This window comes from Equus przewalskii, chromosome 16, assembly GCF_037783145.1.
Source record: "Equus przewalskii isolate Varuska chromosome 16, EquPr2, whole genome shotgun sequence".
NCBI classification, from domain to species: Eukaryota; Metazoa; Chordata; class Mammalia; order Perissodactyla; family Equidae; genus Equus; species Equus przewalskii.
This window is the reverse complement of record NC_091846.1, coordinates 45,110,611-45,135,739: the sequence shown is the minus strand read 5'-3', so window position 1 is coordinate 45,135,739 and position 25,129 is coordinate 45,110,611. Positions and strand designations below refer to the sequence as shown.

General features: G+C 32.6%; 1 protein-coding gene across 1 annotated transcript in view; it reads left to right on the top strand.

Annotated features, from left to right (window-relative positions):
* DACH1 (dachshund family transcription factor 1) overlaps positions 1 to 25,129 on the top strand; it is a 407,431-nt gene that overhangs the window by 359,806 nt on the left and 22,496 nt on the right. The window contains exons 8-10 of the mRNA XM_008517937.2: positions 8,887 to 9,034; positions 12,054 to 12,197; positions 12,708 to 12,776. Of these exons, the coding sequence (XP_008516159.2) occupies positions 8,887 to 9,034; positions 12,054 to 12,197; positions 12,708 to 12,776 (361 nt within the window). The remainder of the gene's footprint in view (positions 1 to 8,886; positions 9,035 to 12,053; positions 12,198 to 12,707; positions 12,777 to 25,129) is intronic.

Here is a 25,129-nt window from a genome sequence, read left to right as displayed (position 1 = left end):
GGAACACGGAAGACCCAGTTGTAGATTTTTCCCAAATTCATACAATTCCAACTTAATTCATGAGATTGACTGAACTGTGGTATTGAACTTTTTCTAGCAATTTAAGATTTTAAACTTCCTACAGTAATCAAATTGGTCTAGAAATACTCAAATATGTTTATTAAGCCTTAATAAAAACTTAAATGAAAATGATCTGGGCATTTTAAAAATCATTCTGCCTAAATGCTCTCCTTATTGCCGACTAATGGGAGGAATCTAACTGTTTAAGTTTGTCTGATTTGCTAAATGATGGCACACCAATTCTAATAAATATTTAGTTATTTTTAAACTGCTGGCCTTCCAATGAGGACGTGATATGTTTGGTCATTTAAAATATGCCTAATATAAAAGAATCAAAAAAAGTCTTCTTTTTTGTAAATAAGTTTGTTCCAGTTAATGGGATTTCTTCAAAGAATAGACTTCAAAAAGCCATCCAAAACTCTCCACGGATTTCCTATGTAGTCCTCAGGATGTATATTTTACGTACAGTACATTATGAATCAAAAATACTTACAGTTAACAATAACATAGAGCATGGAGCCAAAATAATAAGAGTGTTTGGGATAAAAGAAAGCATAATTTTCTTGCCCACACATGAAGTGATCATGTGGAACCCAGATGGGGATTTTTTGCCATATCCTTCTCTGTATTTGGAGTAGCTAGTAGTAAGTACGTGCTTACAGATACTGTCCTGGTAATTTTATATTTTTTAGTTTTTACTCTAGCACTCTAGCCTTAGTGATATTTTTCTGTGCACATTTCCTATCCTATTAAACTTTCTCCCAGTAGAAATGTAATTAATTTTATTTACCTCTCCAAGGACATAACAGAAGGCCTTTAATGTAACATATCTTCTCATCTATTAATATGGCATTTTTAATACTATTGTAATTAGAGTCTCAAGAACTGTATTCAACTTTAAGGTTTTATATCTCAGTAATTGAAATAAATCATCAATCTAGCCTAAACTTAATCAAGGCCAAATAATTGATTATATTTTAAAATAAACATAAGGCTCATTTTTTTCTAAATTTGACCCATATTACTGTTTTCTATGAGGTAGAGTTTTTAATGAATTTCTCTTTTGTTAAATTAAATGCTCTCAGAAAGTATCCTTCAACATTTCTGAATTTACACTCTGAAAAGTAATGGAACAATTCATTTTCTTATGTATACAACTCCATATGAAGTAAAGAAAAAGCTAAGCATTTACTTAAAATTCTTGATCTGTTTGTATGTATCTTCACTAACTAAAATTCTTTAACCAGGGAAGGGGTAATTTAATTTCACTTTCAGCAGAGAAAACATTTCTGGGTTTCATCAGTGTAAACAAGCTTGCTAATCTGAAGAGTGGGTTTACAGCTGGATTCTTGCGTTGCATGTGAACACCGTATCTCTAAGTCAAATACTATCGGTTTGGGAGTATTTATCCACCCACCCCAGACCGGTAATACCTAGACTAGAAATGTTATTTGCATTACTTCAAACTGTAATCGTTTCTTTAAAGAAGAGAGAGAAAGAGAAAGAAAACCCAGTTTAAAATGTACAGATTTTACACAAATAATTTATTTTATTGAAGATATTTCTAGATTTAATATACTCTCCTTTTCAACCTTCCAACCAGCCTTGAGGATATGTTTCAGCAAGAGTTGATGATAGGGTGATAGTCAAGGCAAACTAAATTATTTATTTCTAATCCCAAATCTTAGAGATCTGGCTTTGATAAAGTCAGAACACCTATAGTAAGAATACTTCATTAAAAATAAATTATGCTTGTCCACTTCAGCCTTACATATATGTATGTGTGATATAGATGTATGTATTATATATTTATTTGTATGTGCTTAATACATATATATGCATGTATATATGCATGTGCGTATGTATATAGAAGGTAAAACAAAGATTAAAAATTTTAGTGTTCCATGCACAGTAATACACACACATAATACATACATTATACATATATACCTGTACACATATACACACACATACATACTGGATTTATGTTCAGTAATAGTTTCACATAATTTTGCAAAAAATTATAGATGCTAGTTCTTTTATTATTGCCACATTTATTGAGTTGTAGTAATATCCTAGGAATGGTATAGAATGTTTAAACAGTCATGACCCTGACTTACTGGGCATACAGTATAAATGTGTTTGCTGTCCAAATTCTAATTTGGGTAATTACATTCTGCCTACCTCAATTTCCTCTGCAATTTCAATTATATATAATGGGGTTCTCTGATTTCTATTTCAAAATGGTAACGTACTTTTTGTGCAGTAAGTTTAAAGCTCCGTATTTCCTTTGGAGATATTTTATCAGGATAGTAATGAAAAAGAATTGAGTTGAAAATGTTTACATTTTCCAATGTATACAATTTCACATCTGAAATTAAAGATTTATTATGTATATTTCCTATTTAATTAAACCTAAGACATTGAGTTATATTTAAATTTAATCTACATAAAGTCTATTTTTTCTTAGAATTAATGACCAAAAAACTCTTCAAAATAATGTGTTTAAGGAGATATTGTTCTAATATCCAATAATTTAATTTTATGATATTCTATAATTTGATAGTTCTCAATTTTAAAACTTGTGATGGTTGCTACAAGATGTCCCATCCGTGACACATTATCAAAATTGAATTTTCATAAATGTTATTTCTTTGCGCTTTAAAAGAGTACCTGTAGAAAAATACGATATGCTAATATTTTTAAATATACTATGCATACTAGATATACTATAGAAAAATATACATACTATATGTAGCATAGAAAATATATGTACTGTATATAATATAAAATGTAAAATATATTTATTATATATACTTTTTAATATATCTTTGGGCACCAGACTTTTGTTAACTCCTGAGACTCTACTGTGCTTTGTTGAAACTTGATTGTTTTAGAATTTAAAAGTAATCCTGGATAAAAATATCTACAATAAAGAACAGTAATTTCACTTTAGTGAGAGAGACAAATTCATTCCAGAGTTTGATTTTTGGGATTTTTAAAAATTTACTTTATGTGGAATTCTACTTGTTTTTTTACAATGTGAGCAGTCTTTTATTATGGCTTCCTTATTCAAATATGTCCGTGGAGAACTCCCTGTGAGATTTTAGGTGAGGAAAGTAGAATTTAGTGTCAATTCACTGGATGTGACACCTTCACTCACTGGCTATCATTGAACACATTCAGAGGAGACTTTTACCCATGATTCTCAAGGAGAGCTTTGGATCTATTTGTATGTAGGATTGGGAACAAATAATTTACATTGCTTATCTCATTACAAGATTTATTTTAAAAGACTTACAAATATTAAAATAAGAATGGATAAATAAGTAAAAAGTAGAAAGGCAAAACAAGTAGAGAATATAAAAGTTAGTTAGGGATGAATTTAGCATTGAAGATGTATGCCATAAGGGGATATATGATAGGATTTTGGTTCATTATGGTTTGTCTATATAGGGATTAAACCACAATAAAAGGATGTTAAAACCACAATAAATGACAGTCCCAGATTGATTCACGATAGTCTAATACGTAAACACAAGCCAACTGTGGTATTTAAGTAGTATTCTCTACTTCTGCATTTCAGGAAAGAAAATGGAAAAGAATTTGACTTAGTACTAAGACCAAAATACTGTGATTATACATTTTCTAGGCTTTACATTTCCAATGTCATGGCCAATAATGTTATATTTTATACATTTTAAATTAAATTAATAATTTTTTTATTTGTGTCATTAATACGCAATTTTACTTGTAACAGAGTTAGACTAAAGTATTAGGAAGAAACTTCAAAAAGATGAACAAAAAAATAGGACACTGGCTTCAAAATATGGGGAGACTAACATCAGACATATTGCTCGTACATTACATTTTATCTTTAATTATAATTATATATTATGTCTTCTCCTCTTTGTTCCCATTACCAATTTGTGAAGAGATCATTTAAAAAAACCAGTAAAACATATCCAATATTCTAAACACAGTTTACTATGATGCAAAGAATAGCATTTGTCTCTTAAAAATCTGGACTATACACTATATTTACAAATTTATGTTTTATACAACAAAAAATACAATAATAGTAAAATATAATATTTATTGAACCATCTTAGTGTGTCATTATACAAGAAAAATACTCCTGTGTGTCTCCTCTACTCTCAATACTCTACTAAACACTTCTTCACTTCTGATACTTCTGATCACCAAATGTCTGGTAGTTTTTCCCACACCAAGCAATTCTACAACACTGGCTGGATGCCTACAATTTAACTCAATTCTGACACTATCTACCTGGAAATAGCATCAGACCCCATAGGTTAAGAGTTCTGTCCCATAAGACTGCCCCTTGCCCCCACTTTAGATGCCAATTCCAAATCCAATTGTAATCTGTGCTTCTCACCAACCAGGTATAGATACAGATATAGATACATAGGGGGAGGTTCCCACCACCCCCTCCTCAGGTTCAGTTAATTTGCTAGAGCAGCTCACAGAACTCAGGAAAACGTTTTACCTGCTAAGTTCTCAGTTTATTGTAAAAGTATATAACGCAGGAACGGCCAGATGGAAGAAATGCGTGGGGCAAGGTATATGGGAAGGGGTGCAGAGCTTCCTTGCTTTCTCTGAGCATGCCACCCACCCAGTACCTCCACAACCTGACCAACCCAGAAGTTCTCCAAACCCCATCTTTCCTTGTTTTCATGGAGGTTTCATTATGTAGGCATGATTGATTAAATTATTCACCATTGGTGATTAATTCAACCTCTACCCCTCTGTCCTCCCTGGAGGTCAGGGGAGTGGGGCTGAAAGTTCAAACCCTCTAATGACAGTTGGTTCCTCTGACAACCAGCATCCATCCTTAGGAGCTTTCCAAAAGTCACCTTATTAACATAAACTCAGGTGTAGTTGAAAGAGTCTTATTATGAATAGCAAAAGATAGCAATTTCCCCTTTATTGTTCTTAACACTGAGGAAATTCCACCCATTTGTAGGATCTCTGTGCCGGAATTGGGAGGAAGACCAAATACATATTTCTCATTATAAATCACAGTATCACAGTCAGTCTGTATGCTAATTATATACAATATTATATTGAATCCTCTTTACAACCTTATACAGTAGATTTCATTGTTATCCCCATTTTACAGATGAGAAAATGGAGGCAGATAAACCATTTGATCAAGCACACAATGGTGGTAGAGTCTGGATTTAAACATAGGCAGGCTAATTGCAGAGCCCATGTTGCCATATTGTCATACATGATCGTATGAATCCTAAGATGAGTTTATACCTGGAGGTGCTTTGGATGGCGAGCCTATCATTGCTCAACTTTGGAGAACAGTGACCATAACATTAAATCAAGTATATTGTATCTTTTTCATTACAAGAGCTTCTCTGAAAATGCCTTAGTTGATACTGTTCTATCACATTTTTTTCTGCCTACGAATGTTTCTGGTTTCAAGGGACACTATTCCTTCTCATCCTGGAAAGAAACATTCAAAGAAAACAAAGTTAAATAACCTGGGGAGTTCTGATCTAGGGTTAGTCAACTCACTAGTCTGAGATCTTGGACAAGTTACTTGATCCTTCTGATGACCTTGGTTTTCTCATCTTTAAAAGGTTTTAGTTAGAGTGGGTAACCATTGAAATCCCCTCAACTAGGGTATTTACTCTTATTAGAAGCAACACATTATTGAGCACAAATCTTGTCACGTGAGTTTAATGATACTCAAGGAACCTTACTCATCATCTGATTCTGAAATAAATTTGTATAAAATACCAACATGGACCAAGTAAGCTTTTCCCCTGGGATCTAACTAGCATGTTAAGAAATGTTTCTCTCACAACAGCATTACTTTAAGTCCTCTTACACGAGCAGGTATTTGGACTTTTGAGGCTGTAGAAATAGTTGAAACATTGCCAGATCAATTACAGTGCCCCTTTGAAAAGCAAGATATACTTATTCCCTGAAAAATAATTTACAAAATAGATCATTTTAAACAGCAAAAATATTTATATATTATCACAACCATTATGCCTTACTAAAGGAAAAGAAATTTGAGACCAAACAACAATTATCTCCTGTAACTGCTGTGCCATAAAGTAAGCTTAAAATGCATTTCTTTAGAATTATCGTCATCTAACTTCAAGATCCATGAGAACTGACCTCCCCTTGGAGTAGATTCATGTTTTAAAGCTCGTATCTTTTACTGTAACTCACGTTGTCATCACAGAAGTTTGCTCCATACTCTATGTCCACTTGAGACTCAGCATTTAGTGTGTGACCTTTGGCATATGACCTACCTGGAAAATTTACAGAAGTTACACAAATCTGAAAGTACTATTATTGCTGATGATTAAAAACGTGTCCTATTGATTTATAGATGTTGTGAAGACTACTTAATATTGCTTTTCCCAGCCCCCTGCTGCACTGAAATTTAATCGGTTTTCTGTAATTTTTGCAGCAGAGCTGTCATGGGCAATAACGTACTTTTGCATATGCATCAGTTTGGCTCGAATGCAGATTTTTGTTCACACTGGACTCCTACTGATGTGAACTGATTTAAAGTCTAAAAATGAAACTTAATTTTATATAGCTTATAACTAGTCCCTAGAGGGTATTGGATCCTAAAAGCTAATATTTTTCCGACATAATCAGCAGGAATAGGTAATGTATTACCATTGGTGACATTAGCAGCAACTGTAACAAAAAGAAACAGTAAACATAAATGATCTTAGCAACTTCATAGTTTACAACAAATATTAATATAAAATTATACAAATTAGAGTTGCAGTTTAACATTATTCAACATGTTTATTCATAATGATTGTTTCATATTTAACGAACACCAAAATATTGTGTTTTGTCAGCCAAGGACAATAATAGTTTAATAGTAATTTATTTTAAACAGCTACTGATAATACAACCAATCAACACATTAAGTGGTGCCAACATTGGCATCTTGCTAAATAATCTCTAGACATTGCACAGAGAGTACATCTTTCAAAGATAAGTCAACAAGAGCAATCAGAGCAGAAAATTAGAATTTGGTATCTTAGAATTAAAATACAGCTAAACTAAAGTTTTAATTGGGGTGATCTAAAAGGGCACTTGATGTAATGATCTCTTTCATTTGTTACTAATTGTTTGTTCCTGATGAAGAAGAAACATACACAGGAATGTTGCTGAATTGAGTTAAGATGGCAGTTTCCTTAGGAGCTATTGTTAAAAACTAAAGAGTAGGGAGGAGCAAACTGCCAGGTAGAAATCCTCCAGCTTGTTTCATATTGCAAAAATTATATTGGGAAATTCAGGGTCAGGTACAACAAACATGAAATAATTTATATGTGTTTGAAAAGAGAATAAAAATGTGTTACGACAATGCTACACTGGTGGGCTGAACTAAGGGTACATCACTACCTTTCACAAGTCAACCTGGATTTCAAATTCCTAATTTAAACTACTTACATTGTCTCTTGTGTTGGTATGGCACCAACTTCCATTTGATTTACAATTTCAGTTGAAAATTTCAGTGTGATGTTCATGGACCAAGGCAAAATATCTTTTACTTCCAAATCGCATTTGGTATTGCTGAGTTGATAAGGATAGAAATTTTAGCTCCAAGTTTTACTAATAATTTCACTAATAATTTTCTAAAGTATCTTAGGAGACAACACAGGCAGAATGCTTTGTAAATGTTTTACACCTTCTCATCATCTCATTTTCAGAAATCACAGAATACTACTAAATTTTTTAATTAGCATACAGTAAATCAAATTATATACGTAAAAGATTCCTTAATCAGGTGTATAAATAAACGTTGCTTTTACCATATGATCTTAAATTATTATGCTGTCAAATAGTCCCCTAAAGGTTATGCTCTATTTATCATAACCATTTTGAATGATTTTTTAAAATTAGCTCATTATTAGGCCGCTAAGTTTTGGATTCCTTAAATATATTATATATCTCTAGAAATATATACCAGTAATATGATTTCTATTCATCAAATGTTTAAAATCTACTATATGGTAGGCACTCTTTGGGCCCTGGGAGCATAGTACCGATAAGAGAAAATGTCTCTGCCTCAGAGAGCTTACATTTTAATGGGGAGACACAACATAAAGCAGTAAACAAATAAATATATAACAATGTTACGTAATAATAAATGCTGTGAAGAATTTTAAGGAGGGAATAACGAGGTGGGTTTGGAGGGCTCTTCCAGATAGGGTGGGAAGAGAAGGCCTTTCTTGAGTGGTGACTGAGTGGTGAAATAAAATGAGGGCATGAGCCATACAAAAATTGGGAGGAAAAGCATTCAGGAGGGTAACAGAAAGGGCAAAGTCTCTGGTGCAGAAACAAATTGGTGCCTTGAGGAATGAAGAGACGACCATTGTGTCTAGTATAATCTCGGTAGGGAGTGGTAGAGAATGAGCTCTCAGAGATAGGTGGGTACTGCCAGGATCCTGTGGGGTTGTATAAACTATGTCAGATAATTACTTGTGGAAGAGTTTCAGCCTAATTTTCTTTTCAGTTCTTATTTTTTAGACAGGCTTATATGCTGCTCTCATTTAGCTTTAAATCTAGATATTCTAATTAGAAGCAACTGAACCTGAATGTCAAGAATATTTGTTTGCCTAAAATAGTTTAATTAGATTTAGAAGGTTTGTACTTTAGATATACTATTTGTCCTAGTGAGTACAGAGTGAATGCACAACAAAAATTAAAGAATTTGATAAGTGGGTTACTCTCTTTTAAAATGCTTTTAAGTAATGAGTGAAATGTGCTTTGTACCAAAATATTACAATTCTGAATACCTTCTTTGTACAGGGGCTCTTGAAAGTTGCCATAGATAATGCCAGAGCTCAAGAAAAACAGGTCCAACTGGAAAAAACAGAGCTGAAGATGGATTTTTTAAGGGAAAGAGAACTGAGGGAAACACTTGAGAAGCAGTTGGCTATGGAACAAAAGAATAGAGGTATTTTCAAACTTCCAAATAAGTTTAATACTTTACATAAAACATTCAACATAAGAATGCTATGTTTGATGATTTACTGTGAGACTGTAGCTTTTTTGTTAATTTACTTGTAGCTAAAGCTCAGAGAAGGATCTGAATCCTGGACTCACTGTGTTTCTTCATCTCCAAAGTACATGGTTTCTCTTTTGTTCATACCTCAGGGAATTGAAATATATCCATTATATCATTAATCACATAATTTTTATTGCTTATAGAGTTTAACAAATTCATAATTTTAAGATAAGAATGAACTCTGATAAGGTGACAGCCACGAAGAAAAATTTTATATTCATTCACAATCGCCCTTTGAAAAAACTTGAGTTAAAGTCATAAAGCTAAAATAGAAAATACTGATTATTCAAGCGAAACAGATTTAGTAAGATATTTATCAACTGAAATTGAAGACTGATGAATATCTGAACAAATGACCAAAGTTGAGTGTTTGTATAATTTTCTTTCTGAATGCCTCATTTTCATCCAACAAGGTCAAGTACACATTAGGGTAGAAACCGATATGAATTTTTATTGGGTAAAAATAATGATATTATCAATCTGTGAATTGCTTCTTTTAACACACTTTACAGTGCATGTATGGATAATTTTGAAGGTCATTCATATTTGTGTGTTTAATTATGTTTGAGGTTGAAGAGTATTTTCCTTACAACCAGCTTCCGCTTTGCCTCAACTATTAGATTCTTCTAAGTATTGTAGAAGGAGAGCTCCTATTCTGTCATTTAATAAGTATCCAACATAAATATTCCACATGTTCTCCTTTTATATGTTTGACATGGTCATTTGAGAATCATTGTTTTTGTTTTGCTCTTAAAACTGGCAGGAATTAGTAGATTTTTTCATTTAGTCCAAAGCAACAGCTAGTGGGTTTGCGGGATGAGGTTGATTTAGGAAGCTGTCACCCATGGTGTATAGCACAGTTCTAAATAATGTAGATTCACATAGGTTTAGGTACTAAAATAAAATGATATAAACATTGATAATGGGATGTTCTAAGTGAATAATGAAGATTGGTCAAAGTTCATTATATGAACCATCTTCCACGAGATAGCCATGTCTTGATTTTGTTTTCACCTAGAGAAGTCTTTTTATTACAAAACATGAGGCAGACCCTTGAATTCATAAAGTAGCTTTTTGGTTGTTTGAGAAGCCTTCAAAATTTTATTGGTTAAAACATGTTTGGAGGATTTGCATTCTGTTTCATCTCTTTAACCACTAGAGGGCAAAACATTTCACAGATACACCATGAACCTCCCATTTAATTAATTGTGAAAAATAAATTAAAGGTAATAACTACCAATAATTATCTGTTATGAATGTGTCTATTGAAGCAGTGTGTTACCCTGAAGAGACAACATGGCAATCCTATTTGGTTCAATCACATGGGAGGAAACAACGAGTGGTCAATGGCAAGGCATTGGGTATTGAGTTTTTAGTGTAACGGAAATTTACAATCCAAATAAATAATTCAGAAATTACTGTTTCTTTTCATAGAGACTTATAAACAATCATCTTTGGAAAGAGAAATAGTAGGCCAGTAATTTTGTTAAGACAAGCTATGATTTTCACACTATTAAACAAAGTAAATTAGCATTTATTTGAAACTAGTTTTTTTCTCATAAGACTGTAGCCAATGTACATTTTGAAGAAGAAAAAACAGTTTCTGTTTTTTGATGATACTAGCAACAATAAACCCAACAAATTATTGATCTGTCATCTTAACAATATTAATAATTATAAAAACGGGATGTGGAAATTAGAAATTGAAACTAAAATTCTGACTTGAACCATTATTACCTTATTTCATATTTTGACTAGTGTGGTAAATAAAAATGTTTTTGTTCTTTAATCTGTAGTAAGAAATCAAATAATAGACTTGGAATGATTACTCCTTATGACTAACTTGAGCAGAAGGATTTCCCATACTGATTCTGTCACATTCACATCCACAATGTTTATCAACTATCAAAAAAATTATTTCAGAGAAAAATACATGTATGCTTCCCATATGTTGATTGCTTACATTATATGAAGTATTGTACAAATTAAAATAATTATCATTCTGAAAGTAGAGTTAACATAGATTTTGTGAAGAACATTTTTATTTGTTATTATTTATTGACAATATATCATATATAAAGATATAAACTGTCCAGTAGGAGAAAAATGCATCATAATCAACTTTTTCTATAATAATCTACTTTTTAAAATATAAATAGCACATTAATGTTAGCAGTAGCCCATTATTATTAGCAGTGAAGTTTTATATTCTATTGGATTCCTGCAGAGTAAAAATATAATTTTCTTAAAATATGTTATAGTGCATATAAATCTTCTGTGAAGAAATTATTCATATCTCCAAGAAAATTACAATAGCTTCATCCAAAAAAATTCTGCTTATATGTGTTAACAATAATGAAGAGTATTTAGCTCCTCAGAAACAATAATATTTATTGCATTTTCTAAAACTTTAAGAAAGAATTATTAAAAACCTAATTGGTGTAACATGGTTTTGCAAAGTGTAGGGGAAATACTCCCTTTGCTATTCAAAATTGGCACCTTATAAAGAGATGGGAGGCATACTTATGGAGGTTTGCACTATGCAAACTACTCTGCACTATTCTGATTCAAGGGCAGAGTCTAAAGCACAAAATTCATTTAATCAGACTTCCTTTATCAGTGAATATAAATATTTACTAAAATTAGTTTCCCATTAACTCTGTTCCCACATATGACAATTAAAGGCATACTTGTAATGTAATAGTTCAAGGCTAAATGAAAATTGGCCTCCTTGGACATTTCACTGGGATTTATTTTAGGTAAAGGTGGAGTTGTTTTGAACTTCCTCTGCATAGGTAGCCTCGGTCCAGCAGAAAAGAAAATGAATTTTATAAAAAATGTAGGTCATTTGTAAGTTTTAACGTTGCAAAAATTTTCTTTAAAATGATGTACTTACACTTTCTTCTAGCCATAGTTCAAAAGAGGCTAAAGAAGGAGAAGAAGGCAAAGAGAAAATTGCAGGAAGCACTTGAATTTGAGACAAAACGGCGTGAGCAAGCAGAACAAACGCTAAAACAGGCAGCTTCTACAGATAGTCTCAGGGTCTTAAATGGTAAGAGGGTGCCTCTTTATGCCTGGCTGACTAACTTTCGTTTTTAACTCTCAAAAGACAATTTAGACATGTGTTTGTGGTTTATATATTTCTAGGTCTTGTGATTCATTAAACTGTGTTTGTAGCTGAAAGCATAGTGGGAAGAATAACCACGTGTGTTGGGGAAAAGCTTTATTTCATAGGTGCTTCCACAGTTTGTTACTTAACTCCAGTATCTGGGACCTGACATTGCTTCTCTGTTTAACTAAATCGGTCTCTACCGAAACGTGATAAAATATTAATCTGAGAACTTCCCAACCCCCATCCCATTTTATGAACAATTTTCCATTACTTATTTATCTATTCAAATCTTTCGATAATTCTTATGGTTATAGTCTTTGTTCAACCTTTAAAAGATGACAAAGATTTATGTAATTTTAATTCAGCACCAAAGTAACAGGTTGCTTTTTTTTTAAAGGACAATAGGAATCAAATGAAATATGTGTCACTCTTACCTCTCTGTGCTTTTAGACTCTCTGACCCCAGAGATAGAAGCTGACCGCAGTGGCGGCAGAACAGATGCTGAAAGGACAATACAAGGTAGGAATTTGCAAAAGGCTATAAATCTAGATCTTGCTATATGAGTTTTTCCTCAGCTTTAGCCTGCTATTCAAGCATGTAGCCTACCATCTGGGCCACATCAAAACAAGTTCAAACAAGGTCAAGTTCATCTTGCTTGTTTATATGAGTGAATTCATTTTGTGCTGATAGATTTTCTTTAAATTAACAGGTCATTTCTGTTTATACAATGCAATTAAAAAGGAATAATTAATTTTAAACAATGTATGATTTAATCCTGGACACAGTAAATGTGTTTTATTGAATGGTTGAAGCCCAATCTAATGCAAGAAGAATTTATAAGTTCTATTCTTTATAAAGAAAAGCATGGGTTAATCAAATAAGTGGCTCTTAAAATTTAAAAATTTCTTGTTGTTTTTGTGATAGATACTGCAAGGTATATGCAAAATAGACTAGTTGAATGTTAACAATAAACAAGATTGTTTTGTCCTATGTGAATTTTCCAAATGTTCTGTATGCCATTATATACATTTTAATAACACAAATCTGCTGAGCAAAATCATACATAGAATACTAAAGGGAGTTGTATTAAACACTCAGAAGAGCTAAACATGTATATTTCCAAGACCACACTATTAGGAAAGAATAAAATCTGAAGGTAGCATTTATAGTCTAACATCTATTCTAGACAATAAACTCAATCTGACAACATGAATACTAAACAGTAAAAAGAGCATTTGTTTTCTGTTTTAGATGAAGGTGGTTCTTCAAGGGGAAGCCTAAAATGATTAACTACTCAAATCCTTCCAATTGCTTTCATTTTGCATTTTAAGCTCAATGAGTTTTGGAAAATTTGTTAGCATTAATGGTGTTACTTAATCAGCTCCAAAAGTGTCATTCTTGGTTTAGTGTAAAGGAAATAAACTTTTGTAAAGTATCATGTATGCAATAAGTAAGAATCAGAAACTTGAAGAAACATTCCTGGAGACTGTTTTTTGCCTAAATTTATTTTACCTGAGACTATGGTAATTACTTTTTAAATCCAAGGGCTTGAACCATATGTTATTATGAGAGACATCTCTTTAGATACATATGCAGTTGCAGATGTAGGAAAAACTTCATTTTTTCAGTCATTATGTATTTCAGCAAAATTATATATGTGTGTGTGCATATAATATTATTAAAATCATACGATTTCTGTTGTGTCTCTCTTCTAAAAATTGCATACACATATTAACAAATTACTAATAACAAAGCCTATCCTCATCATCAGGGACAATAACCTCAATAAGGTCAATCTAAATATCAGCGCTGGTTTGTGTGTACAGGGACCACTCATGCACTAACTTTAGCTAATGTCCAAAGTGGTCTAACAAAGCACATGAGTCTCCAGGTAGATGTGATATATAAATTATCTTGTATCAACGGAATCCTCAAGATGGTCAGAACTCAATCCAAGAAAAATTATAGACAACATATTCCTGCATACAAATAGGAAATTTGTCATTGATATTTAGAAGTGATTAGGCAATGATTAAAGATTTGTGCATAGTTGACATAATATGTATTCCATGAGTTTGCTATTAGTAATATTTTACTAACCAATAAAGATTAGTTATTTTTATTTGAATTTGTAAAATTCATATATATTAAAATATACACTTTAAAATGGATAAAGTCTTGCTTATAAGGTTGAAATATTGACAACTCTCAATTTCTATTGTGATTTGTTTATTCTGAATGAAACTTTTAATCATAAATTGCTTTGCTTTTGCTATCCAGAATGCTGTGAGTTGGGTAACACAGAAAACCGACCCAAACAACTTTATAATTAAGGAAACAAAGCATTTGAACAACAATTATACATAGTAACTTAAAGTCAAATATAAATGATTATGGGGTGATTTAATGCTTTGGTTTAATTGTAATATGAAATCTTCATTCATATTCATTCACTTCATTCATTCTTTCAACCAGTCGATTAAGAAGATGTCTTCCTCTATTCTAATGTGAATAATCAGTGATATTCTACTTTTTGCATACTCAGATTTAATGATTTTGTTATATTCTTCAAAATGCACAGTTTTCAATAAAACAACTACTATTTATGATTTGAATTAAATGATTTTTTAAATGTAATTTTAAAAAACCACTGTAGTTAAATCTGTGTTTCTGTATGTTAGTTGCTAAAAAGGTATTTCACCAGCAGTTGAACTACCTGAGACTTTTAAGATACTGGAGCAAAGAGACCATTTTTTGCTACTCTAACCTCACTAAATTAACTCATTTAGTCTGTTGAAGTTTTTTTTTTAAACTTCAAACTAAATTAGTACATTGTAAGCTAACAAACAGAACAAAATTACCTGTGAACAAAAGAAATCAAATATAAAAGGCTATTTGGTTAAATTCTAAGTCTAAGCAGAAGAATGGGAAAGGCAAAGAAAAAGAACCAGAACTCATTACTAATTTGTGAGATGGTCTGTCATGCATTTTGGGAGCCATGAGCACCTGTTGTTTCACAATTCAAGAATGACGTCTGAACTTTACACAATGTTATAAGCCAATATGACCTCAAAAAAATAATTAAAGAGTAAAAAACACGAATGATGCAAAGACAACCCCTTGCTCCCTTCATTTTCTCTCTCTGGTGTCTTGTATTCTTTCTTGCTTCCCTTCCAATCATAAATGAAATTATTCTCTATTCCAAAATAAACTCAACTTAATTAGGAAAGACAAGGGAAATTCACGTTTATTTATGCTTGTCATGTATTTGTTTATTTATAACATTTTGACAATAAATAAATACCATGCTTGGCGCAAGAGTTAGTTACCTGGCAGTCAGACACTTGCTCAAGTGCCGAGTAGTTATCCCTACATAAGCACCTCAGGTTAGACTAAATATTGCCTCATTGGCATTTCAGTACCACCACCTTTGTCAAACTATAGAGGGGAAGAGGAAACCAGAAAGCAGTTTAGAAAATATTCCTAAGCAAACAGGCCCTAAATAATTTACTTCCTTGTCTTAATAAGTAAGATAAATCAGTTCATACTACATAGGGATAAATTATTCGTTGCTGATATTTCTGAAAACTCAAAATTCACGAGTTATGAATATAGAGTAAACATGGAAAAACTACAAAAACAAGTTTGTTTGTTTTTTTTTTTTGAGGAAGTCTAGCCCTGAGCTAACATCTGCCAATCCTCCTCTTTTTGCTGAGGAAGGCTGGCCCAGAGCTAACATCCATGCCCATCTTCCTCTACTTTATATGTGGGACGCCTACCACAGCATGGCGTGCCAAGTGTTGCCATGTCCGCACCCAAAATTCGAACCGGTGAACCCTGGCCGCTGAAGCCGAACCTGAGCACTTAACCCCCGTGCCATGGGGCAGCCCCAAACAACTTGTTTTAGGATTTAAATTGTATGCTGATTAACTCTCTCATGCCTTGAGTTACATATTTGTATGTTATGATATGTGTTAGAGTTTGAAAAATTTCTTACTTTAAAACTTTTTCTAATATCTTTTGCTAACATAGAGTAGACAGAGTTCAAATACATACTCATTGAACAGTTTTTTGGACTAGTTAATAAATATCCTCCCAAATCACTTCTGACAACACACACATAAATGCACAGCCATACACTCTGTGCAGCCAAATCTATAATGTGATAGCTTTCTTCAGCTAAGTTCTACTCTCTTTTTTATTCTCTCTCTCTAGGCAATGGCATCCACTTAAATGGTCTATTTAACTTAAATATTTTGACAACTTAAGAAAATATCTCTCCAGCCCATTCAGACATCTCCTCAGAGCTCCAGATAATATCCAACTTTTATTTGGCTGTCTCACAGGGACTTCAAGGCCCAGTGCACAAAATCGAAAGCTCTTTCACCCCCACCCCCCTGCACCCTGTCTTCGTCCAGTGTTCCTTCCCTATGGTGCCCTCATCTTGCCGATCCCATATCCTTCTTAATATATAATGAGGGGAGAACGGAGCTCGACATTTCCCTCCCTTGCCCTGCACACACCATCACAGCTCTTCCCCTCACTCTCTGTGCTTCTGCCATACTGGAATTTTTTCTTCATTTCCTGAAAGGCTCACATCTTTCTCCACCTACCAGGGATATTTTTTCCTCTTCCCTGGCTTGGCTTACTCATCCTTTCAATTTCATCTTAGAAGTCACTGTCTCCAGGCACGCCTCCCAGACTCCACACTCCCCCTTGCATCACCTCCCTGGCCCCTGGGTCTAGTTCGACGTCTTAGAAGTTCTCACCATACCTTTCACTTTTCTGTCATCACATGCTGTGCATTGGTAGTGTCTCGTTCAGTGTCTTCCTCTCCCTGGATGGTAGCCAGGCAGAGCATGAACCATGCCTATTTTATTCACAACTGTGTCAAGTGTTTGTGCCACATTCGTAGTGTGAATGTTTGATACATCCTGGTGCCTGCTACTTGTTCCCTGAAGGAAAGTATCAACCATTGACGAATTAGGACCTATGTTAGAGTTTGTGGATGCTGAGGATCCTTATGGGTCTGTCATTTCTCAGACTTTGGTTGGAGAGACTGATGGGAGGAAGTAAAGGATACTATGACTCTGCCTACAAAAGTCAGAATTACAAATTCTGGCAGAGCAAATTTTCATATCCCGTAGCTGAATTAACAGTATGTGTTTATTCTTCTTGTGTGCATTTGTAATGTTACTTTCTTCTTTGCACATTTAACCTAAGATTTGGATTTTGTGAATATTCACTTATACACAATTTTCCATTTTAAATTTATGTTTAATTTCACATACCATAGTCACATTTCTTAAATAACACTTTCTTCTTTGGTTTAATACACATTAACCTTTTGCTTCTTTTCTGATTTGTGTCTTAGAATTTCAAATGATTAAATCTTCTCTATATATTGTTTAGAAGATCAATACATAGACATGAACTGTAACATGGGAGAAATGTGGATTAGTGCTGTTTTATCTTTTATAAATTTCCCAAAAGTCTGGAAAGTTCACTTTCAAAACAGTTTTTTGTTTTTTATGTCTTAGTAAAACTTGTCTTTTTAAACCAAAAAGTAATTGTTAAAATCAATGGGAATGTGGACCGCAGTTCCTCTGACTTCTTAGAATATCTGCAAGTTATGCTTGCAAAATCTCCAGTTCACTTGAAAGTACTTCTCTTTTATTTACTTCCAATGGCCATAATCAAAACTGTTTGGCTTTTTATTCTTTTTTTGACTGATCTCAGATCATAGAAAACCAAATATTCTTCCAATAAAAGGACATGAAAGACATGCCTTCACATTGACAATCTTTTTTTTCTCCAACTTAAAAATATCTTCTTTTTACTTCCTAGATATTTGAAGATACATGCTGAATATAAAAATTATTCATTTATTCAACAAATATTTATTGAACACTGATGATATGTCAAGCACATTTTTATGATGTTACTGCTTTAGCACTGGGAAAGGACTTCAAAAATCAATTAAATCTCCTCATTTTGCAAAGAGGAAACTGAGACTTAGCGAGGGTACATGACTTGTTAAAGGTTACCCCATGAGTTAATCAGAGTTGGGAATATAATTTAGTCCAGGTGCTTTTCACATCCCCTTTTCTTCCTCCTGATTGTTTGTAGATTAGGATTGTTAAAATATGCCCTCCTTTCTCTTTTAAAATATGATTATATTACTATTGTTATTTGTTTAGTAACTTACAGTTCCAAAGCACCATAACGCATGTCATTCTTATGAGTGGCATTTATATCTGTATCAAGCTTTCTTAGTGATTCAAATATTCTAGCACTCAATGAATTTCCTACTAATATACTTTCTCTCATTAAGACCTAGGGATCTTACATAGGAAGTGGAAGTATTTGCTTATTGAAATAGTGAGGTGGACTAGGAGCTGATATTTACTGAGCCTTTCCTGTATATTCTAATTTAAAGGGGAGATAACTAAAGCTCAAAGTGGCTAATTAATGTTCTCACGTTTGCATTATGAGTTATTGGGGTCACTGACATTTGAATCCAAACTTATGACTCCAAATTCCGTGGTCTTTCCTCCATGCCTGACTTCTGGACTTAATGGCTCTCTTATAGGCTAATTACTCACAACTCCACCAGTCATTTAGGATACTTAGCACATTTCCTGTTAATGACCTAAAAAATTCCAGTCTATTGACAGCTACTAGGGAATGTTATACACTTGGAAAAAAGTGTTTCCCTTCCAGTTTTTTACTTTTAAATCAGTCATTATGCCTATACCATGTTTATAGACACTTCTAGACATGCTGGAGAAAACTTCACTTTAAGTGAAGAAAATAAAATGGCAATAAAAGAAATTGAGAAATTAATTGTACTACTTAGATAAAAGCCTTAGCCACATCCCTACAACTTAGCATGCAAGGACCTTATGATAAATTTAAATTCAAACACAAATCCAATTTTGAATTAATATAAGACTTTTGGAGAACCTCTTCATTTTTTTTCAGTATATGTTTGACCAGAGTTGCTAAATGATACTCTAAGATTTTTACTCTGTAACAGACCTAAATTGAACCTTACTTCAACTTACCACTTAGAAGATCTTTTTCAAAGTGTTTAAATTTGCTTTTGTAGAGTTGTCTTATGAACATTTCTATTTCTGATACTTAAAAAAAGGCCCTTAAGTTTAATGTAGGAGTGGAGGTTATTTAGTCATCTCCACAGAACTAGTAATTAGGAACTGCTAGGAGTCAGGTCTAGATTCAAATCTCTGTTACACTATTTTCTTTTTTCTTTAGTAGTTGCTTAAACTCAGAGGGTTATTTTGAGGATTAAATAAAATAATCCATGTAAAGCACTTAGCACATACTGGGCAATAGTATGCACATAGTTAAGTTTTAGTTGTTAATGTTAAATTTTATTATTTTGAGTTAAAGTATTTATGGTGCCTAGCAACTGGTAAACACTGAAGCTATTATTACTCTAATATACAATTTACTTTTCTTTTTTCAGAAAATTGGTCTTTACTTATAATATAATGTTGAATTATTCCCACAGTAAAGTGTTTGCAGAAATTTACAAGAATTTTTTTGTTACCTGAACCTAATTTTCCATATTTTAAAATGTCTTTATTTAGCTTAAAAGGGGAAGGCTTTCATAAAAAAAAGGAGGGGGAGTGTTGGTTAAAGCTGATTTCTGGGCTGCCTGCAGTGCATATTGACTATTGTTTATTCACCTAGAAATATGTAATCACCATAGATATTACCTCGAACTATTTTTCTCGATTTTAAAAAATAAATATTGGAATTATATTACTATGAACAAAACAAAACAATAATAAATTTACTTCTAGTCCCTTGGCACTGGTTTCTGGTGTTTGGCAGCATTTCAATGCAGCTAATCAATTTAAGACAGCATTGATTAAGTTGAACAAAAGATGATATTGATTGCAGGCAGTAACGGATAAACAAGCTATTGTGCCATAGTTATCATAGGTCATTGTTAACTACTCATTTAACTAGACAACCAGTTACTATTATTAAATAGAAAGTCTCAGAGATACTCATGAGTTTTAATATTTTATAAAATTTAGAATAATGTTTTCTTATGATTTCAGGATAAGCATTTTTATTCTTTTAAGATGTATGTAAAAAAGTGAATCTTGTTTTTGAATGTACATAGATATGCTTAACCTCCAAATGCTGAAGCCCTCCTGTAGGTTTTGCTGGAAATGGCTTCTTATGTAATTTAATTTAATTATACATAAAATTGGACATAGTGGGCAGTTAAGTATGAAGTTGCTCAAAATAGTAATAAAATGTAATTCATTATAATTATTACATACATAAAATTATTTTCAATATATTATTTCCATGGATCTAATTTTCAAAACTCTTGGTTCCTATGGGAAAAAAAAAAAAGCATGATTGTTGTTATTAAATATTTGTGTTAAGTTGTGACATATCATGAGGTTTTATCATGTGATTTCAGTTCTTGCTCCATTGCCCAAATATTAGGCAGAGTAAATTAAAGCAAAATTATTGGGCTTAGCTTGTAATACATTTGACATCATTTTTCCTGATGAAAGTAAAACAATAGGTGGTAGGTGCTGAGTCTGGGGTTATAGAGATATCAGGAATAATGAATTGGAATTGAAGATTTAGAGAGAGGAAACGGCCACTGTATAACTAAATTACTTTTAAGTATTGAAACAGAGCAGTTATTAACGGAAAATACAATAATGTATGGTTGCTGTAGATAAAATTGAAAAATTGAATTAAATTGACTTGTTCATGAACATGTTTTTGGCTTGGCTTGAATACTGTCTGAAGACCATAATCAAAGAATAGTGATAAATGGAAATTGGGAAAGATATTAGCAGAGGGACCTGAAGATCAATGCTAGATCCATTTGGATTTAACATCATAATTAGTGATATGGAAGAGTGGTTAAACAGAGTGTATCAGTGAAATTCACAGATGATACTAATTTAGAAGGTATAACCTACATCTGTGTGGACAATGTGAGTATGGAAAAGAAATTTAGAGAATTTAGAAATGTAAGGATGAATGGAATGAGATTGCCTTTGTAAGAAGGAAAATTTAATTTTAATATGTTTTTAAAAAACATTAAAAAGCTCAGCAAATATCAACGATAATATATGTCCACTTATAACTTTTCATAGTGCTGTACCAACAGTGACTGGCTACAGGACTGAGAGAACTATCAGAGGATAGGTTGGAAAATAATCCTCGATCATTGTAATTTTATATAGATTATTGTTGATGATGCTTTTTATTATTATGACTAACTAGACAGTTTAGGAAGTCAGTTTTTCATTATGGTCAATACATTAATTTCCTATTTTTTTAGGCAGTACATTATCATCTTAAAATTTAAGGAAAATTTATTTAAAATAGGTTTTCACTTTGCGTCTTTTACCTTTATTATCAAGGGAAAAAATTGATGGCATTCTCTTCGATTAACTTGCTCACTGAAGACTGTAGCAGTAGAAAATGTGTGTGATGTCTACCAAAACTGAAAAAGATTACCATTTAGTAGTATAGATTAGTGACTCATATTCACAAAATCTGTTTTCTCTGTTTTCATCCATCCTTAGACAGTAAAAGTAGCCTGGCCATCTGAGAGGACCCTTAATAAATATTCAGAGTAGCTTCTTTAAGATGGAGCATAAATATGATTTTTTTATTTTTTGAGAAATGTTATTTATACTTTGAGTTATAAAAGTGATCTGAAAATATTTCAATTACAGGAAAAGAACTCCATTTTTTAATTCTATTCACTAAATTACAGGATTTGTGTGAACAAAATAAAAAATTGATACGTAAACACATGGGGAAGGAAAGTATGTCATCAATTTTGATAGCATGTATATGTTTAGACATTCGAGATATATAACACCATTTGCTATAAATTCTCCTTTAGAAAAAAAATAAAGCATCATCATTCAGACTATAAATGTAAAAACGCTTATAGTGCATTATTGCACCTCCCATGGTTAGGGACAGAATGCAGACATGCCACAATAATGTTTTTTATTTCTACTGTTCGAACCATATTAATGAGAACATCATTTTGGAGAACTAATTATTTCTATTTGTCTTGTGTCACACTTTCTAATTCCCCTATATTAGCACAGCCAAAGCAAATTAATTGCTTTTCCAGCAGTTGAACCTTGTCCAAGAATGAGCTCACATTCCCTTCCAGTTTCCCTGTTTCTGGGAGAGCATTGTGTCAGAAATTTCTCTTGATACTAAACATAGTCTAGAGAATATCTTTACAGATTTCTGTGCGCTCAGTTGATGAAATTTATAAGTTTAAGTGACCCGCCAGGAAAGATAAAGTTCTTAGCTGCAAGATTATACATCAAAACAGTTAAAGTGAAATTAAAATTAAATGAATGAATCTCACTGAAGCAAAAAAAGCAGTAATTAATGGTTCCCTTAATTGTCTTCATAAAATATTTGCATGGGTCTAATTTGCATAATTTGCATGTATTAATTAATCTTTCAAAGGAATTTTGTGCTGAGAGAAGCCAAAAAATCTCTTTGTTTTATTTAACATCTAATGAAATATTTATCTTCTTTAATGAACTTCTCATCTTCATTAAAATAAAAATTGCACAAGTTTGTATGTTTTAAATGTTCTTATAATTGAAGTATTCAAAAAATCTCTTTAGACTTACAACAGCCGAAAAACAAACACATTACTTAGCATTCAGTATCATTTTAACAACAGCTACACTTAAAAGAAAGTCCAAATTCGCTCTCTCAAAGGTGGCAAAGCATTTGGTAAATGAACAAATGAATATAGTATTTAGTTTTAAAAGTAAGTTTTACAGAGTCTGGATCAGTTCTTTCAATGGTAGTGTTATTTTCATGGCTGCAGTAGTGGACAGCTACAGGGTATATATGAGAAAAATCAGTAAGTTTAATCGTTTGGGAGACGGTTCGTTGGTTGAAAATATTGTAGCTGGTTCAAAGAGATTAGACCATTAAAATCCACTTGCTGTTATTAACAACTGCTAGATTGACTGACAGTATTTCCTTGCAGAACCTGTAAACTTCCAACTTTATTCTAAATCTGCCTGCTGGAGATTTGCAGCAGGGCTTTCTCCTCTCACAAACTAAGAGATCATAGCGAAAACCAAGAGACGTGCCTTGGAAGGAATGAAATCCACAGTTTCAAGTGCCAAATAGCGTATATTCAAGAGAAGTGAGGATGGGTGTGAGGAGAGAGCCTGGAAGTTAAACAGACATAAGGGAAGGGAAATTGGTGATCTGTTAATGGTATTCATTCATTTTAATGCAGCAGTGATTCAGGATATGACAAAGAAGAACATCAGTTAACATTTCCAAAGTAATTTAAAGTTTGCACAGCTTTTTCACACACATTATTTTTGTTGATCTTCATGGCACGCCTGTTTTATATTTGAGGAAACTAAGGCACATGGACATAAAGCAAATTGCTTGGAATCAAACTGTGCACTCAGGACTGCTGAGTCCCTTTGACTCTGTATGCCTTGCTCCTACATCCCATCAATCTTTTCATCTCATGCTAATTTATGAAGTGGCTACGAGTGGCTAAATGTTAAACTGGATAATGAGGGTGGCATAAATCTAGAAGGATTAAGATTCAAAATGCAGATATATAATTCCTTCCATGTAAAGTTTAGTAATGTGATAAAATCAAATAAATTGAGTTTGGTTTCCTGTAGGATACATTTTGAGGCAAATATAAAGGCATTTTCACTAGGCAATGGTTATTTCTTAGCCCTGCGAACACTGTCATTACAATTTCTCATGAAGTTTTCTCTAATATAAAAAGAAAAAGAAATCCATTGGTTTACGAATAGATTTGTATAATTATTAATCAGTTGCAAAATAAATGCCAATACAGATTTTCTCTTGCATTAATATTGATACTTTCTTTAAATAACTGATTTCTAAAGGATTAAAGTTAACATTAAGACAATTTAGTCCTGAGAGAGCAGTGGTAGAGTCAGAGCCATCGCCTAGTGTCAACACTACCGTTCATTAACGTTGTGACCCGGGTAACTTACTTTAACTGCTAAGACCTGCTCTATTACTGATATTTTTATCCTGTCAAAATGGTAAAGACACCTAATTTTTTATGAATATAGACGCATACATGCACGCACACACACATACAAACGTAATGTGTCCATGGTGCATTGTGGTTGCATGGGTTCTGGATTCAGACTGCCTGGGTTCAAATCCCTGTGCTGTTCTTTATTGTCTGTCTAACACTGAGTGTGTAAAGTAAACTTTTTGATTTTGGGGGTTCCTAATCTGTAAAACACAGATAATGATCTTAATATCCACTTCACATAGTTGCTAAGGGGATTAAGTGAATTGATAGATGTGAAGAACTTAGATTGGTACCTGCTATAGGCCAAGTGCTAAAAAGAATTTGCTATTTTTACAATTATGCACACAGTTTATGTAATAGTACTTACAATAGTACTATTAGATTCATTTTGGTAAAAATCGTACGTTATTTGGATTAGAAAAAGTTCTTTTAAGCCAAAGAATATTTTTTATACGTATGTGACACAAACTTTTTATTTCAGCATGTTTTAAGCTGAAAAATAATTATATTCACCAGATTTTCCAAGCCATTTAAAAAATTCGTGACCGAATGTGAAATTCACTATTTATGTCAGTTTCAACAATATGGCTCAGGAAGATTTATTTGCAGCCACATATTCTGTATAATCATTTCTCTCTTTCCAAATTAAATAAAAGATAAACTAGTTATTTTTGACTCCTTTAGGTTGGAAGTGTTAGAGCTTCTTAATTTTTTTATCATCTTTTGGCAAATTTCTCTTACCATAGTTTGTATTTTCGTGTAG